An 18,744-nucleotide genomic window follows, 5' to 3' on the forward strand; every position below is an offset into this window, starting at 1 on the left:
TTGCAGATCCTTTACCTCCTGCTAGATTTGAAGTCAATAGAGAGAAGACGACTTCAACCAGCTTGCATGTTTGGTGGACTCCTTCTTTGGGAAAAGTCACCTGGTATGATGTGCAGTTATTGGATGATAATAACCAAAAGATACAGGAGGTCCAAATTCAAGAAAGTACTTCAAAGAATGAATATACTTTTTTTAACCTCACTTCTGGTAATAAATACAATATTGCCATCACAGCTGTTTCTGGAGGTAAACATTCCTCTACAGTTTATACCAATGGATCAACAGGTAAGACCTGTTCTTATATAGTTGAGTATTTAATAATCTATGATCGTTTTGAAGTTGTATTGTTTTTCAAGGAATGGGAGTGAGAATACCCCCAGACCGAAATTAATTAATTCATTAATTAACCAATTTTTACAAAGGAGGTTGTGTCCCACTGTGGAAAGACTGGCCGGAAGATAGGATCTGCGACGGTACTGCTCACGTGCTGACTGATTCTGAACAGCTCGTGGGACTTCTCTGAACTGGAGTTTTCTCCAGTTTGAAGCAGATACTTCCTAATGGCCATCTAACTCAAATCTTAGGCAACAGGATTTTCTAAGTTTGTGCCATAAAACTTACTTTTCTTAAGTGTTTTCCTCCTTTGTGTGTTCTTCTCCTAACATCAAGACATAATGTTTTCTAAATATTCCTATGTTTGAAACAAGTCCTTGCTTCCTTGATGTGGTGAAAAACAAGTCAACTAATGCACCTGTATATAATATCCACGGCACATTACTACTCCTTCCATGAAGTACGTGTCTTTTATATCATTTGCTGTCCCCTCATTTTCTCTCGTTTTATCTCCCTCTCTTTCCATTTTTCATCTTCTATAGTTCTATTCTTTTTCTTTTCCATTTGGTGCTATGCCATGTCATGCTTCATTGGCAAAAACTACGTTAATAGCTAGTAAGTGGGAAAGATAGACAAGAAAACGATGATGTAGCTCTAGGCTGTGGACTTCGAAAAGAACATTAATCAAGGTTCCAGTGAAATTTCAAGAGCGCTGTTATTCATTATTGCTAATCCACAAGTTAAGATGTCCACAGAAGCATAAATGAATGCGTGATATCTAATTAAATGTGTCTGTATCTGCTATAAGGAAGTTGTGAATGACATTTTGAACATGCATTTTATCCCACTAGTGCCATCTCCAGTGAGTGATATTGGCGTTTCCACAAAAACTAATTCTTTCCTGATTTCCTGGACCCATGGTTCTGGGAATGTGGAACGACACCGGCTGATACTAATGGATAAAGGGACCCTAGTTCATAGCAGTGTCATGGACAGACAAGCTACTTCCTATGCTTTTCATGGGCTGACTCCTGGCCACCTCTACAACCTTACTATTGTGACCGAGGCCGCAGGGCTGCAAAACTACAAGTGGAAACTAGTCAGGACAGGTAAGTTCCCCCTAGCTAGCTGAACAAGAATAAAGCTCAAATAAAGGAAATGTTTAATAAATCAGGCTTATCAAGTTATTTGAACAAGGGTAATGTGGGACAAATTGAAATTTATATAAGTTAAAGAAGGCCCTTTATATATCTACTTTTCTTCTCAGAAAAAGAGAGATTCACTTTTATTCTAAAGTTCAAGTTAGTCCACGCAATGTTTTGAAGTAGGCAAAGTTAATTGCTAATATTGTGCAGCTTCTCTTTTTAGTAGTCCCATCTCCTTGCTAAGGATTCCTACTTCTTTCTCTTAAGCAGCTATCCACTGCCTTTGTGACATCACTCACAGTGAACCAGAATTACTTTTTTCGGTTCTATACATAGACCTACACCCATATGACAGTCATTTCCAAAACCCTCCATCCAATAAAACATGTTTGGGGATGCAATACCACAGGACCTCTTCTCACAGTCTAACCTAAACTTAAACTAATCTGGGTTAAATATTAATAATTCATTCATTCATTCAACCAATATTTATTTATTTAGTGTAAGCTATATGCCAGGCATTGACAATATAATATCCAAGGGAGACAAAGTCTTTGCCCTCATAGAACATATATTCTAGTAAATTCTAATGCTCTAGCACATCTAATGTATTAATAGATCCCTTCTGTTGGTAAGTTATCTAATTTTAAGAGATACTCTATAATGTATAGTGCCTTAGAAATTACTTTAGTGGGGAGAGTTTCTGGAACTATAGGAGGCTGGTGGGAAAGATATTTAGGGACATCTGTACATTTACATACCTTTTATGACACACCTCAAAGGTGTACAGACATTCCTGAAAAAATGTACCCTAAATTTTAAGAGTTATTTGTGTGTATCAAGAGCAAATTACACTTCTAACTGCCCTATGCAAAATCAATGTGCTATGCCCATTCTTATAATGAAACCTCGTTAATTTATATTACGTCATTAGTGAGGCCCACAATTATAGCATGGGCAATGTATTAGTCAGTGTCTGTTACTTATAACACAATACCTGAAACTGGGTAATGTATTAAGAAATGAAATTTATTTCTTACAGTTTTGGAGGCTGGGAAGTCCAAAGTCCAGGGAACACATTTAGTGAGAGTCTTTTCCTGATCATGAGTCTTCACAGCAATGCAGGGTGTCACATGGTGAAATGGCTGAGGAAGAGAGAGAGCTACGTTTCTAACTTGCTTTCCTTATAAATCCATAAGAACCACATCCATTACTCCATGAATGGGTCAGTCCATTCACAAGGGCACAGTCTGTGCAGTCTAATCACCTCTTAAGGGCACCACCTTTCATTTACCATAATAGGATCTCCCACCCTCTTAACACTCTCACAGTGCGGATTAAGTCTCTAGTACATGAAACTTTGGGGGACATATTCAACCTATAGCATTCCAACCCTGGCCCCTAAAAGTTCATGTCTTTCTCACAGGTAAATACATTCATTCCAACCCCATATCCCCAAAGTCTTAACTTGTCCCAGCACCAACTCAAAAAGTCCAAAGGTCCATCTGTGAAATCAAGTTATCTACTTCTAAGATACATTGGTGGGACAAGCACAAGGTACTTATTCCCATTCAAAAAGGGAGAAATATGCCCCCAAAATGGGGTAACAGGTCTCGAACAAGTCTGAAACCCATCAGGGCATGCATTAAATCTAAAAGCTGATGAATCATGTACCATGATTCCATGTACAGCATTCTCTGCACACTGGTGTGGGGTTGGGTCTCCAGGTCCTCAGGCAGCCCTGCTCCTATGGCTTTTCTGGTCTCTGGCCATGCTTTAGTTCTCCCAGGCTGGCATTGCATGCTGATAGCTCTACAGTCCTGGGGTCTTCATGGCAGTAGACCCACTCCCATGGCTCCACTAGGCATGGCATTGGTGGGGGTTCTCTGCTCAAACTCCAACCCCATGTTTCCACTCAGCATTGCTTTAGTGAAGGTTCTATGAGCTGACTCCACCCCAGCAACATATCTCTTCCTGGGCCTCCAAGCTTTGCCATGCATCCTTTGAAATCTGGGTGCCACAGCTCCATTATTCTGGGAGCTTGCAGACTTAACATCATGTGGATGCCACGGAAGCTTGTGGCTTATATCTTCTGAAGCTGTGGGTCCAGCCATGCCTGAAGCCAATCTAGCCACAGCTTGAGCAGCTGGAGCAGCCAGAGTGCAGGGAACATCATTCTGAGGCCTTCCTGGGCAGGGAGCACAAGGAGGGCGCGTCGAGCCTTTTCCCTGAAACCATTCTGCTTCCTAGGCCTCTGGGCCTGTGATGGGAAGGGCAGCCTCAAAAATCTCTGAAATGCCTTCAAGGTCTTTTTTCCATTCTCCTGATAATCCCTTCCTTGTGCACTAATCTCCTTAGCAAACTGTCACCGGGCTACACCCTTGGTTTCTTCTCTCAAACCGACTTTCTTACTCTTTATGTGGCCAGGCTGAGAGTTTTCCAGTTTTTTACCCTCTGCTTCCTTTTTAATTATAAATTTCAGCTTTATGTCATGCCTTCACTTCCATAACTCAGTGTAAGCCGTTACAAGTCTCCATGCAGCTTCCTGAATGCTTTGCTGCTTAAAAACTTCTTCCACCAAATACCCTGGGTCAGCAACTTTAAGTTCTATATTCCATTAAACTTTGGGGCATGAGAATGCAGCCAGGGTTCCCTGTATCTCTATCACATGGGTGATTCTCGCTCCAGTTTCCAATAAACTCTTCCTTGTTTCTATATGAGACCTCCTTAGAAAGTTCTTTATAGTCCATATTTCTATCAGCATTCTGGTCACCACCGTTTAACCAGTCTCTGAGACATTCCAAACTTACCCTGCTCTCCTTGTCTTTTAAACTCTCACCATAATCTAGGCTTTTTCTAGCCTGCTCCTCCAGATTCTTCTAGCCTCTGGCCAATACCTAATTCCAAGGCTACTTCCACATTTTCAAGTATTTGTTATAAGCAACACCCCCCATCTGGTACCAATTTTCTGTACTAGTTTCTGTTGCTTATAACAGTATACCTGAAACTGAGTAATGTATAAAGAAATGTAATTTATTTCTTACAGTTTCAGAGGTTGGGATTTCCAAAGTCCAGGGAACACATCTGGTGAAGGCCTTTTCCTGGTGGTGACTCTTCACGGCAATGTAGGGTGTCACATGGCAAAATGGCTGATCAGAGCTATATTGCAAGTAACTTTGGGCGACACATTCAACCCACAGCAGGCAAGAAGCAGAAAAAATATTCACTAAAGTGTGTCTCTTTTGTAATCATTTTCCTTTGGTAAAATAGTAACACCACTGTTTAACTTTACCATGACTTAATATAAAAAATAAAGTAGTTTTGGCATATAAAATTATGTAATCACCAATGAATTGATCTATTTATTATGTACTCTATATTATTAAATATATGAAGATAGGAAGAAATTAGGCAGATTACAGACCTCTTTGTGCATCCCACTTAAAGGATTTCAGAACTGAAAGAGACCATTTTATGTCTTTTGACCAAACTTCATTGGCCAATAAGGAACACTAGGCTGAGTGAAGTACAGAGAGCTTCCCACAGTCTCCCAGCTCCCTAATGACCAGGTCTGAGACAAAATCCAGGCTCCTGACTGCCAGGATTACATTCTCGCCACTAGGCAGACAGACTTCCTTTGGTTTCGCAGTATTATTTTTGCCTATTGAAGCTATTGTTCTCTTCTGAGCATGAGGTGTGGCTTGCAGGAATTAAAACATGAGTACAGGTCACGATTTGGCCATAGGACTGGTAAGATATCCTGAGTAAAATTCTCTTTCCCATTCTTGCTAATTAGCCCCCATGGAAGTCTCAAATCTGAAGGTGACAAATGATGGCAGTTTAACCTCTCTAAAAGTCAAGTGGCAAAGACCTCCTGGAAATGTGGATTCCTACAACATTACACTGTCTCACCAAGAGACCATCAAGGAATCCAGAATATTAGCACCTCAGGTTACTGAAACTCACTTTAAAGACTTAGCTCCTGGACGACTTTATCAAGTTACCATCAGCTGTGTCTCTGGTGAACTGTCTGCTCAGAAGATGGCATTGGGAAGAACAGGTGAGTCTTGGGCTCCAGAAAATTCCTTCATTGCCCAAATCATTCTCTGACCCATCTTAGAACAGAACAAAATAAATGAGAAGGAAAATTTTTTCCAACCTAGGAAGTAGGGTCTATATGACTGAGGGTGTGTATGGACTAGGGCCTAATATACAGAGTAAAGGAGAGAAGGGCATTCATGTGAGTTATTTAAGCAAAGGTGTTTGGATTTCTGAATGATCTGCATATCATCTCTGCCCCGTACTTTTTATTTATTTATTTATTTTTGGCGGCTGGATGGTGTTATAACACCATGCTCTAACAAAGTGAGCTAACCAGCCAGCCCATCTGCCCTGTGCTTTTTCATGTCATACCACTTAAGTAGCATAAATGTAGTAGCATGGATACCAATGAATAAAACATTTCTGATCCATTCTTATAGTGAGAACCAGCTAGCACTTCACCATGTTTTCCATAAATTATTTTATTAATTTATGTCACCAAACATTTATACAATACTTTATATGTGTAAATTACTGTACTATGAGCTTTGGGCTTTGTTAAAATGGATGAGACATGCTACTTACCCTTATGGCCAAGTTCAGCAAAGTACACCCTAATCTGGTCTGTGGCCTGTTTTTGTATAGCCCCCAAGCTGAGTGGTTTTTATAACAAACAAACAAAAAATACTAAGAGACCATACGTGGCTTGCAAAGCCTGAAATATTTACTATCTATCACTTACAGAGAAAGTTTGCTGACCCTTGCTTTAAAGAGGCTTCATTCTAATCACATAGTTGTACAATATACACACATACACAAATAAAAATAATGCATTTTTAATAATGGTAATTTTGTTGAGGTATCTATATATCAAGAACTGCCTGAACACTTTACGCCCATTATTTCATTTAGTTCTTACAACAAAACCATGATAGATATCCTGTTATTATCACCATTCTACAAATAATTCAGAGAGGTCAAATAAGTTGTCTACAATCATTCAGCCAGTAAGTCACGGAGCTAGAATTTAAACGAGGCTGCTTGATTCCAAAGTCTATTCCCTGTACTATTAGAGATCTCAAGTAAGATCTACATGGTCAGAAAAGAAAGAGAATAAAATTCTTTTTCAGAAGATCAGAAAAATTTGGAGGAAATGGCCTTTAAGTGGGACCTAATGTGAAGTTCTTGGCAAATGAAGAGGGAAAAGAAGGAAGGGCATTTGAGGTGGAAGGAATAGTATAAGCAAAGGCACAGAGGCAGGAGAGCCCAGGAGACTTACAGTTCTGCACAAGATACAGCTGGAAGCCAGCACTGGAAGGGGCAGGAAGGAGGGAGTTGGCTGCAGGGGGCAGTCAGAGTTCAGACTGGAAGGATATGAGGTTTGAATGTGCAGAGCTTGACATTTTATTCTATATCTTATGGGGAGACCTTGAATGTTTTCAAACAAAAGAATAGTAAGATCAGAGCTGTATTGCAAGAAGATGAATATTTTCAGTTGGAAAAAGAAAGGAATGCTTCATGACTACAATATCCAGTATGTCTTCCAAAAGATGCCATATCTATCAATGTCACCATCATTAGAAGCAATGTCAGTATTGTCTCTAGGGCTAGTGTGGAATCAGTATAAAAATGACATTCATCTCTCTAGATTATTGACAGTGTTACAGAAGATCGCATTACTGATACATTATGAAGAAAATTTTAGCATACATTTCTGTATCGTGTTAAATGTTTCCAAAATGAAGGAATAATACTCATTTGTAATCCACATCAGTAGGGGATTGAAATGTTTTGAATTGCAGATGTTGTGTCCCCTACTTTCAGTTTTTAGTGTTTCCTTTTTGACATCATGTCACCTTTTAGTTCCAGACAAAGTTGGGAACCTGGAGGCAAACAGCAATGGTTGCACGAGGTCCCTGCTGGTGAGCTGGTCACCCCCTTCTGGAGACTGGGAGCAGTATCGTATCCTGCTCTTCAATGATTCTTTGGTGCTGCTCAACGTCACTGTAGGAAAGGAAGAAACACAGTACGTCATGGGTAACGTGGGGCTCATTCCAGGAAGACAGTATGAGGTAGAAGTGACTGTCGAGAGTGGAAATCTGAAGAATTCTGAGCGTTGCCAAGGCAGGACAGGTAAGCAAATATAAAGGTGCTAATGGCCGATCGAACTTTAATTTGTTCCCTCTCCCAAGTAACCCAGCTAACTGCCAATGCCATACTCCGGTGTTCCCCAAATTTGAGATATTACAGACTTTCAGACTAACGTAGGGTTGCTAACACTTAATTTTGTCAAATTAGAACATTAAAAATCATTTCCACTAGTAACTCCATTATTTCATGAAAGAGAGATGTTTAAAATGCCAAAAGAATAAGAAAGATACAACTTGAGAATAAAGACTAATCCTTCCCACAGAAGAAGAACCTTTTGCTGGTGATCAGTATTAAGGAACAATTACCTTAACCTAATCTTGACTAATGTGGGGATTTGGGGAACCAAGAAAGGGCTATTAAAGTGGCGGGATATATCTGGATTTTAAGGAAAGGAAGAATAAGGATACTGAAACATGGGTCCTGGTATTCTTGCTATCACCATTACATTGCAACTCCTTGGGCAAGTCACAACCTCTCTGAGCCTGTTTTCTCGACTTTCAAATAAGAGAGTTCAACATGTCTATGATAATACCTGTTATGTGAAATACTCCAGACTTGGAGCAAAATTCAAGTATCTTCTTTCTTAGTCTTGCCTGTTAATAAGGAAATAACTACATTGATTCATCTTCTTCCTAGAAGAATGTGACAGAAAAAGATTGAGACACCCCGCTTAGCTTGCCACCTGTGAGTTCCAGTAATCTCTTCATCTTCCAAATATTAATATCCATTGGATTGTGATCAAAGACCTCTATCAGCTTAAACCAAGCCACTTTTACTATTTCACAAGTGTCTGTATCCTCTCCAATATTTTATCTCTCGCCCCAATTAACATGGAAATGTAAGATCAAGGGACAGTAAGGGCTCTCAGAATGCTGGTATAATTCTCAGGGGAACTTTTCTTAAACTACACCTCCAGGTGAATAAGGTTACTTGAAAAAGGCCTTAGTGTAAATAATAGAGTAATTTCTACATATTGAAGAAGGAAGATGAAGAGGTAGGGACTCGATGAAGGTGGAATTATAGAAAATGTGTTTGATGCAAAAATTACAGTATAATTTTACATACTAGTTTCTTTCATAATTTGGTTTCCCTGTTGCTTTGTGGGAAAAATACTTTGCTCTTAATGTCTCCGAGAAATTATAGTAATAAAACCTTTAAAAGAAATTGAAGCAATTTTGATTCTTTGGATAATAAGTCCTTAACTATATGCTATTATTACTTGCCAGCCACCTCTCCCTTTCATGAACATATCAGTGTCCCATCCTCAGAAACATAGAGAAGGACGTGGTCTTTCCAAGCTACGAGGGTAACAAAAACTCCTAACTCCACCTAACTACTCAGACATAGACTAACCTTTGTCGTTTTGAGGATGACAAAATTGTCTTAAATATTTTTGTGTCAGAATTCATATGAAGACAGAAACTCTAATAAAGTATTATGTGGTCAAAACTAAATGACCCATTCAGTGAGTTTTTCAATAGTATTCTTTTAAATCCTTATTTTTGTTTATGTTACATGAAATAGATTATTGTGATAGGCCTTTTTTTTTTTAGTGTTCATAGGCATTCAGAAAAGAAATGTCAAATGGGAACACTTCTGAGTGTGGACAAGTACAGCTCTCTAAAGAACACTGCATAAGTGTATTTGAGTCAACCAATGACCCAAGTCTCCATTGCTTTTTCCTCAGTCCCCTTGGCTGTCCTCCAGCTTCGTGTCAAACATGCCAATGAAACCTCACTGGGAATCATGTGGCAGACCCCTGCAGCAGAATGGGAGAAATACACCATCTCGCTAGCTGACAGGGACCTCTTCTTCATCCACAAGTCACTCTCCAGAGATGCCAAAGAATTCACTTTTACCGACCTGGTGCCTGGACGAAAATACATGGCTACCGTCACCAGTATTAGTGGAGACTTAAAAAATTCCTCTTCAATAAAAGGAAGAACAGGTAATAATTTTTATAAATTTTAGATTTTAAAACATTCTGTCTGCTGAATCATTTAATATCCAGTTTATAAGTCTTCATTATATGCCAATTATATCCTTGGCATTATTTTATGGAAACTTTCTGTTGCATTTGCTTTCTATTTTACTAATTTCAGCTCTTATCTTTATTAGTTTCTTCTTTTTACTTTGCTTGGGTTTATTTTGCTAAAATTAAGAGAGCAGAGAATGCTTCCAAGGAGTTTTGCTGCAAAGGAGAGCAGAGAAATAGGGCAAAATCTAGAAGAGGATGTATGATTGAAAGGAGGTTTCTTTTTAAGGATGAAGAAATAACAATATTTTTATGCTGATGGGAATGATCTAGAGGAGAGAGTATTGGCAATGATGTAAAGAGAGAGGGAAGAATTGCTGCAGTTATTCTAGTAGGTGAGAAGTATTGGGATCTACAGCACAAGTGAGGGAGTTAGCTTTAGAAAGGAGCGCAGGTAATTTACCTTGTCAGCTGGGAAAGAGCCAGTATATATGGATGTAAATACCAGTGGATGGAGAGATGTGGTGGGCAGTTATCTTCTAATTGCTTTCCTTTTTTAATAGCACAAAAAATACAATTATTGTTTTATACAATCAATATCTCTTTAGATTGACCTAACAATTTACCACCTTTTCCTCTCATCTTTCCTTTCTGTATCTCAGAAGTTCTACCTGGAATTACATTCCTTCATCCTGGAGAATATTCTTCAAGTTTCTTTATTGAGAATTTCTAGGGACAACACTCTTCACTTTTGTTTTTTCTGGGCATGTCTTTATTTTTTTTTTTTTTTAATTAATTTATTTTTTTAGAGATAACTGGTAAGGGGATCTTAACCCTTGACTTGGTGTAGTCAGCACCACACTCTCCCAAGTGAGCCACCGGCCAGCCCTTGGGCATGTCTTTATATAGCTTAGTCTTGAAAGGTATTTTCCTTAGGTTATAATTCTGTTATTTTCTCTCAGCACACTGAAGATATTACTCTAGTCTTCCTGGCATTTATTGTTGCTGTTGAGAAGTCAGCAATCAGTCTATTTCTTATTTCTCTGTGAATAATCGTCTGTTTATTATGACTGCTTTTAAAATCTACTCTTTGCCTATGGTATTCTGTTGTTTCTCAGTGATGATCTAGGTATAGATGTCCTTTTGTTGATCCTACTTGAGATTCACTGGGATTTCTGTATTTTCAGATTAGTATCTTTCATCAATCCTGGAAATTCTCAGCTATGAACTCTCCAGTATTGCCTCTTGCCTCTTCTCCACTCCCCCTCTGGTGTTCTCCTTCTACAATTCTAGAACACATACACACATACACACACATGCATACACTTCATGTTTTCCATGTGTTTGCTCTGTGGACTATAGTCTAGATAATTTCCTCAGCTCTTAGTTTCAGTTCATTAATTTTTTCTTCAGCCCTGTCTAATCTATTTTTAAATCTACCCATTGAGTTTCACATTTTAATTGTTATGTTCATCTCTTTTAAACATTTTCTTTGGTTCTCTTCCAAATCTATGTTATGGGCTATTGCTCTTTAGTTGTATTTTGATCCTCCTCCTTTATTGCTATATCCAAATCAAAAATGTTTATTTTACATTCTGTGTCTGATAATTATAATATCTGAAATCTTTAGTAGTTAAGTCCTGTTGTCTATTGATGTTTCTGTCTTTTGCTCATGGTGCTTTATTTTCTTAAATGTTTATGATTTTTTTTGTTTTGTTTTTTACTGTAAGCTCATAGTCCTTGGAATTTTAATCTGCGGGAATTTTTTGAGGCCTTGTTTGAAAGTGGGTTGAAGAAAGAATTTTCTTTTCATTTGATTCTTTCAAATACACAGGACTACTATCAACCCAGACGTAATTTAATCTAAATTGTCAATTTGAAGTTTTTGATTACACAGGTTTTATGAATTCCGGTTGCAAACACATTTAAGTTATCTTAACATTATGAATTCTCAGAAGAAACTCTTTTCTCCACCCAGTGCTAAGAAGGCTGGAATGGTATGGTGAATAGAGAAGCAATATTTATTTCACTCATATTTAGAAGATAATCTTTCATGATCCAATGTTATATGCAGGGTCACCTATGAGCTTCTTCAGCCTGGAAAAGTCCTGCACTTTACCTCTTATCTCCAAGATCCTTCAATGCTATAAAACCGAACCCCAAATTTATGTTTGAAAGATGCCATCAAGACAACAGTTTGCTTCAGTGATCCACTCACCTCTCTATTGCTTCCTTTTTAGCCTCTGAGAATTCCTTCATTCCCCTGATGACTCATTGATTCATTTACATTTTAAAATTTTGTTCAACATGTGTAGTTGTGTTTGTTGAAGAGATTTTCATGGTATCTAGCCCATCACACTTCCAGAAATGGAAGTCAAAGGCATTGTTTTAGATCATTTCATTTTCCCCACCACTCATACTGCTGGGTCATATGATAAGTGTATGTTTAACTTTGTAAGAAACTCTCAAACTGTTTTCCAATATTTTTGTAAAATTTTACATTTCCACCAGCAATGGATAAGACTTCCAGTTTCTCTACATCCTCAGCAGCACTTGATATTGTCAGTTTGTTTGTTTTAAAATGTGGCCATTCTACAAAGGTTTTGTGAATAAGACCCCAAAAGCATAGGCAACAAAAGAAAAAATAAACAAATGGGATTATATCAAACTAAAGTGCTTCTGCACAGCAAAAGAAACAATTAACAGAGCACAAAGACAGCCTACAGAATAGGAGAAAATATTCGCAAACAATGCATCTGACAAGGGATTAATATCCAGAATATACAAAGAACTCAAACAACTCAGCAGTAGAAAAATAAGTAACCCGATTAAAAAATGGGCAAAAGAACTGAATAGATATTTCCCATATGAAGATATACAAATGGCCAACAGACACATGAAAAAATGCTCAACATCACTCAGCATCAGGGAAATGCAATTCAAAACCACATGGAGATATCATCTCACCTCAGTTAGACTGGCTATTACCAAGAGGACAGAGATTAACAAATGCTGGTGAGGATGTGGAGAAAGGAGATCTCTCCTGCTCTGTTGGGACTGTAAATTAGTGCAACCATTATGAAAAACAGTACAAAGATTCCTCAAACAACTACAGATAGAACTGCTATGTGACCCAGCAATCCCACTGCTGGGTATGTACCCAAAGGAATGGAAATCATCATATTGAAGGGATACCTGCACTCCTATGTGTATTGCAGCTCTATTTACAGTAGCCAAGAGTTGGAATCAACCTAAATGTCCATCAACAGATGACTGAATAAGGAAAATGTGGTCTGTATACTCAATGGAATACCACTCTGCCATAAAAAGAATGAAATTCTGCCATTTGCAGCAACATCCATGAACTTAGAGAAAATTATGTTAAGTGAAATAATTCAGGCATGGAAAGAGAAATACTGCATGTTCTCATTCATAAGTGAGAGCTAAAATAAAGAAGGAAGGGAAAGGAAATGAAAGAAGGAAGGAAGGAAGGAAGGAAGGAAGGAAGGAAGGAAGGAAGGAAGGAAGGAAGGAAGGAAGGAAGGAAGGAAGGAAAGAAGGAGGGAAGGAAGGAGAAAGAAAGAAAGAGAGAGAGAAGAAACACAATAATACATTGAACTTTCAAAAAAACAAAAAAGAGAACAGAACTGTGGTATTAGAGATGGGAAAGGTGGAGGGGGAGGGAGATTAGTGAAAAATTGGTTAAGGGTCACAAAGATTGATTATGTTTTGTAAACATGAGTATAGTGATTATCCTGATTTGATCACCACATATTGTACACATGCATTGATATTCAATTCTGTACCCCACGAATATATATAATCAATTATGTTTCAATAAAAAAACTGTCAAAAAAATTATTAAAAAAAATAAAATTTGGCTACTCAGTAGGTATGTTTTGCCTTTACCTAATGTCTAATGGTTTTGAGAATCCTTTTAAATGCTTATTTAACATCAATTTATCTTCCTTAGGGAAGTTTCTGTTCAAATATTTTACCCATTTCTTAGTAAGATTGTTTGTTTTCTAATCATTGAGTTTTGAGAGTCCTTTACTCTGGAGAAAAGTCCTTTGTCAGAAGTGTATGTTGAAAATGTTTTCTCCTGGTCCATGGCTCACCTTTTCATTATTCTATTAACATATTTTTCTAAATAGGAGTTTTAAATTTTGGTATACAAGTTATCAATTTTTTCTAAAAGATCATGTTCCTGGTATCCTATCAAAAAAAATCTCTGTCTAACACAAGATCACAAAGATTTTCTCCTAGAAGTTTTGTAGTTTTAGGTTTTAAGTGTAGGTCTATGATTCTATGTAGGTCTATAAAAAGTAGATTAAATAATATGACCTTTATAAAACATGCAGCCCATAACTGGCACATACTAGGCATTCAGTAGTTGTTACAATTATCTTTTTTATCTTTTTGTGTATGATAATATAATTTATATTATTGTATTTTTGTGTCATTTTCATGTATAATAATAACAGCCCATTTGAGGATGTGCTGGTAAAGAATGAATCAGTTCGCTAGACCATAACCTAATCACCAGGTTAAAGGGGTTTCCCAATACCATCTCGTAACAACCATTGGCTCAGGTAGATCACATGACTTTGAGTTCTCATATTAAGTAAGCAGTCTTCAAAAACAGCAACTTTTATTATTTAAAATTTAAAATCAAAACTACTGAAGCATGCATCATCTCATCCTTGGATCTTAAATAATTCTGATTTCCCATGTAAGCAGCTTTCACAAAGTAGTAGAGCCTCTGTAGGGGAGTAGTTCTCCATATGCCAACAGGAAATAGAGCTGAGAGTCTATAGCAACAGAAAAAATTATTTTTAGCACTTTCAAGTCTGTTTCCATTTTTTGACTCATTTTTTTTTTATACTTCCTTAGGGTGACTAAGTATCGTTTGTTTTGTCTTCTGTCTACTGTGTTTTAGTGCCTGCCCAAGTGACCGGCTTGCATGTGGCCAACCAAGGGATGACCAACAGTCTGTTTACCAACTGGACCCAGGCACTGGGTGATGTAGAATTCTACCAAGTCTTACTGATCCATGAAAATGTGGTCATCAAAAATGAAAGTGTCTCCAGTGAGACCAGCAAATACAGCTTCCACTCCCTCAAACCGGGCAGCCTCTACTCCGTGGTGGTAACAACAGTGAGTGGAGGAATCCCTTCCCGACAAGTTGTGGTGGAGGGAAGAACAGGTAAGAAGTGGAGATGTGTGTGTGTCTGTGACTTACGAAGGTCTGATGACACGGAACCACCAAGCAGAATATTCTAGAATTTTTAAAACATTCTAAAAACAGACCCATTTCTGACCTTCCTAAAAGCCAAGTTTTAATACCACCCAGAAGGTACATGGAATGGAAATTTGGTGAAGGGTTAAGGAAGGAGAGAATCAATTTTGTGTTTTCTAAAATCTTCAGTAAATATATCAGAGCTAGAAAAACCTTTGTGATGTTTTGGTAGTTACTTGATGCCTAAGCTTATCCTCTCATTCAGTTGATTTCCTTTGAAATGCTTATGTCCTGAGTAAGGTAAACAAGTAATAGGATAAAATAAAATAAAAAACACTCTCAAAGGAACTATCTTCCACTCTGTTTCATATTCATGGTCTCAAGACATAGAAAGGAAATAATCTCCAATTTATATAATCAAAAGTTGAGTCGATATAATTCTCAAGTCACATGTGTTTTCATAAGCAACATTAAGCAAGTGCATAATACTATATGCCACCTAAGGAATGTTTCCTGACCTCGAGACCTCCCTGTCCAATAGGGCAGAGAGGTAAGTAAGAAATGTCATATGGTCATGTGCATCAGAGGAATGGCACGAGAGAAGGAAATATAATTTTCTATATAATGCAACAAAAGAACATAAACATAAAAATATATGTTATATATAAAATGTATGTTCCAGTTTATTAGAAAGAAAAAAATTATATAAACCGAACAGAAGTTTGATAATTATTAGCAAACTCAGAATCAGGTCAGTGACCTTGTCTACTTAATTTCATATAATTATTAAAAGTTGGATTTTAGACTCCTCCTTCTACATCTCCATCACTCAGATTCTGAGCATCAGCCGAAGGCTTCATAGAGATATTTGTTTTTAAAATCATGAATCTTCCCTACTTAATGAACCCAGGGAACATTAACTTCATTAACTCTCCCAGAAGAGTAACTAAGTCACTGACCAGATGTTTCATAGTCTTAGTAGAATTCACTGATGTACGTGCAACTCCTTCATTCTACGGCAGCTGACACTGTTGCCTGCATCTTTCTTCCTGGTACGTTTTTTTCTTCTCTTTTAATAGTTCTTGGAATCATCCACAAGGGTAGCATAATTGGGAGTGGAGGCCTGAAAAGTTTAGCTTTTCAGAAGGCCTAGACTCTGATCCTAACTTTGCCATTAACTTATTTCTCCAAACCTCCTTTCTAATCCATGCCTAGTAATTCATCTTTACCCTGGGTGTCAGAGTAGGGAAAGAAAAAAACAAGAAAATTGAGGAGATGAGTTAAGAAGGACCTTGCATCCATTTCCCAGTGAGTTGCAGTTGTATCCATCAAGTTAGACTGACTTTTTTCCTGCTTACAGAACTGTACGGTGTGAGTGTTCCTGACTGGATGTCTCCATTGGTTGGTTCTTCTCCAAGCATCAATTTGGGGATCCAGGCTCCTACCATCTGTGGCTCTTCCTTCCTCTAGGTCCTCAGAGCTCTGTCCATTTCTCCAGAGAATGGAGTGTGTGAGAGGGGGGTCATATTACCAGACTTTGAAGTAGACACACCACTGCAACCTACTTTCCAATGGCCGGAACTCAGTTACATGGCTACACCTAACTACAGGGGAGGCCGGGAAATATGGTCTAGCTGTGTGTCAAGAGGAAAAGGAAATGACTGGTGCACAATTAGTCATACTCTGCCATACAGGTTAATTCCCGTTTTTAAATATCACAAGGCCTGTCCAACTTATTGCAATACACTAAAATAGTATAGTGTCTACTATCACTCGAAATAAGTGAGCACTTAAGATAAGTGTGACTTGTAATTATTTTCATACCCATATTTTAATTATGATGGAAGTATCAGTATTTAACCCATAATATATAATAGAGGCATTCAAAAAAGGGACAAGAAATTCTTTGACAAATGATCACAAAGTTTTAAGGAGTGTATTAGGCTGTTTTTGTTGCTTATAACAGAATACCTGGAACTGGGTGATTTATAAAGAAAAATGACAGTTTCAGAGGTTGGAAGTCCAAAGTCCAAGGAACACATCTGGAGGTGGTGACAGTGACCCAGGGGTCTCACATTGTAAGATGGTGGAAGGAGAGAGAGCAAGAGAAAAAGATTCAGACTCTCCTCTTCTTTTAAAGCCCTCAGAACCACATCCCTGGCCACCATTTTTAATCCATTCACAACTGTGTGGTCCTACAATCTAGTCACCTCTTCAAGGCTCCACCTTTCAATTACCATAATAGGATTTTGCACCCTCTTAACAGTCACAGTGGGGGCCAAGTTTCTAATACATAAAACCTGGGGGACACAATTCAAGCTTCTGGGAGTTTGGGGGAACGTAATTCAATCCACTGCAAGAGAGATGCTGGCCAGTGAGCCCAATTGGTTAGAGTACAGCCTTGTACACCAAGATCAAGGACTGGATCCCTGTACTGGCCAGGCCCTCCCCCCAAAAAATAAGTTTTAAGGAGAGCGCAAAATATGAGTAAATAATAAGCATGGGTCATTTTATTCAAACATATTGAGTTCACATTATTGTGAGAAAGGAGAAAAATGGGATACTATTACAGAAGCACAAATTTGAAAGGAGTGTGCTTAGATTAGTAAACTTTGTGCACAGTAAATTGCAAAGAATTCAGTGGCCTAAAGCCTTGATAATCATTACCATCACCTCCAATGGCTGAAATATTGGTCAATACTGAAATAATTTTGAAAGGTTTCTTTATATTTCACTTACGTTTCCACAGAGTTGAAACATAAAAATAAACCCTCCCAGCCTAGATAAGATGGCTGAATATTTAAAATTATAGATATCAGATATGCTGAACAAATCTAATTTTAATCTGGGTAAATGTTCATTCTAAAGGGAAAAAAATGTGAATTATATTTTTGGCAAAACTTCTAATAATCGTATCTTTTCTAATGAAATGTTAGTAGTTGTAAATATTTACAGCAGTTGTGAAAAACAGCATAATTCTTTTGAGAGCAACCAAGAGATGTATGGATGGTTGGACGGATTAATGAAGGAAGGAAGGGAGGGAGGAAAGGAAGGAGGAAAAGAAAGAGAGGAAGGAATAAACCAATACATAAATCTTATGGCTTAAAGTTTAACTTTATCTGTTGGGGACGTCCAAGGAACAACATTAGCAGATTGTTCAGTAGGGTACTGTTTATAATTTTTGGTGATTGTTAAGTACTTTTAAGCGTAGGACAGCCTTTGGGGCTCAACTCACAAACTTAAAGAATATTAGATTAGAAGGATTCTCAGAGGTCATTTAGCAAAATCCTGTCCATTATATGTGATGGACTGATATCAACAATTATATGAAAATATTTAGCTAAAGTTTATCAACTAATGAGGAAGACAGTAGTGCAGTTCAGATACACGGTCTGATTTTATCCCGATATTCTCTAGTGGGAATACTGTTTACTAAGCACTTATTTCTGATACATGTACAACTTTTACTCAATAGCACAGTTACTGATTGGCCTACTGTACTTCTAGCCATCGACACTTCAGGGAGCTCCTTGAAGGAATTTATGCCTTTTTCATTGTTGTATACCTTGCAAATACTAGATTGTCATAAATATTTGTGGCGCTAATCCCCAACTGATATAAGCAAATGAACATGGTTAGTGTCAGAAAGGCCATTATAGCCATAATAGCTCTGCCCACAAATTGTTCCAATTTCAAGATAAGATTTTAGGCTTATTTCTTGCCACTAGAGGGCAGGAAATGCTTTGCAAAGGGAAAACACAGTCTCTCTCCTTGAGTTAGCTATTAAGACTCCCCAGAAATAACTTCATTACCTGAAGATCGAAGCCATTGCAAAGTCTAAGGTGTTCATAAAAGCTATT

General features: G+C 37.8%; 1 protein-coding gene across 2 annotated transcripts in view; it reads left to right on the forward strand.

Annotated features, from left to right (window-relative positions):
- The window catches only part of PTPRB (protein tyrosine phosphatase receptor type B), a 111,623-nt gene that overhangs the window by 40,326 nt on the left and 52,553 nt on the right, over positions 1-18,744 (forward strand). For both annotated transcript variants that reach the window (XM_063074620.1, XM_063074621.1), the window contains 6 exons: positions 7-285; positions 1,185-1,442; positions 5,275-5,538; positions 7,383-7,652; positions 9,358-9,618; positions 14,585-14,851. In XM_063074620.1, coding sequence (XP_062930690.1) covers positions 7-285; positions 1,185-1,442; positions 5,275-5,538; positions 7,383-7,652; positions 9,358-9,618; positions 14,585-14,851 — 1,599 coding nt within the window. The remainder of the gene's footprint in view (positions 1-6; positions 286-1,184; positions 1,443-5,274; positions 5,539-7,382; positions 7,653-9,357; positions 9,619-14,584; positions 14,852-18,744) is intronic.

Source organism: Cynocephalus volans, chromosome 12, assembly GCF_027409185.1.
Source record: "Cynocephalus volans isolate mCynVol1 chromosome 12, mCynVol1.pri, whole genome shotgun sequence".
NCBI classification, from domain to species: Eukaryota; Metazoa; Chordata; class Mammalia; order Dermoptera; family Cynocephalidae; genus Cynocephalus; species Cynocephalus volans.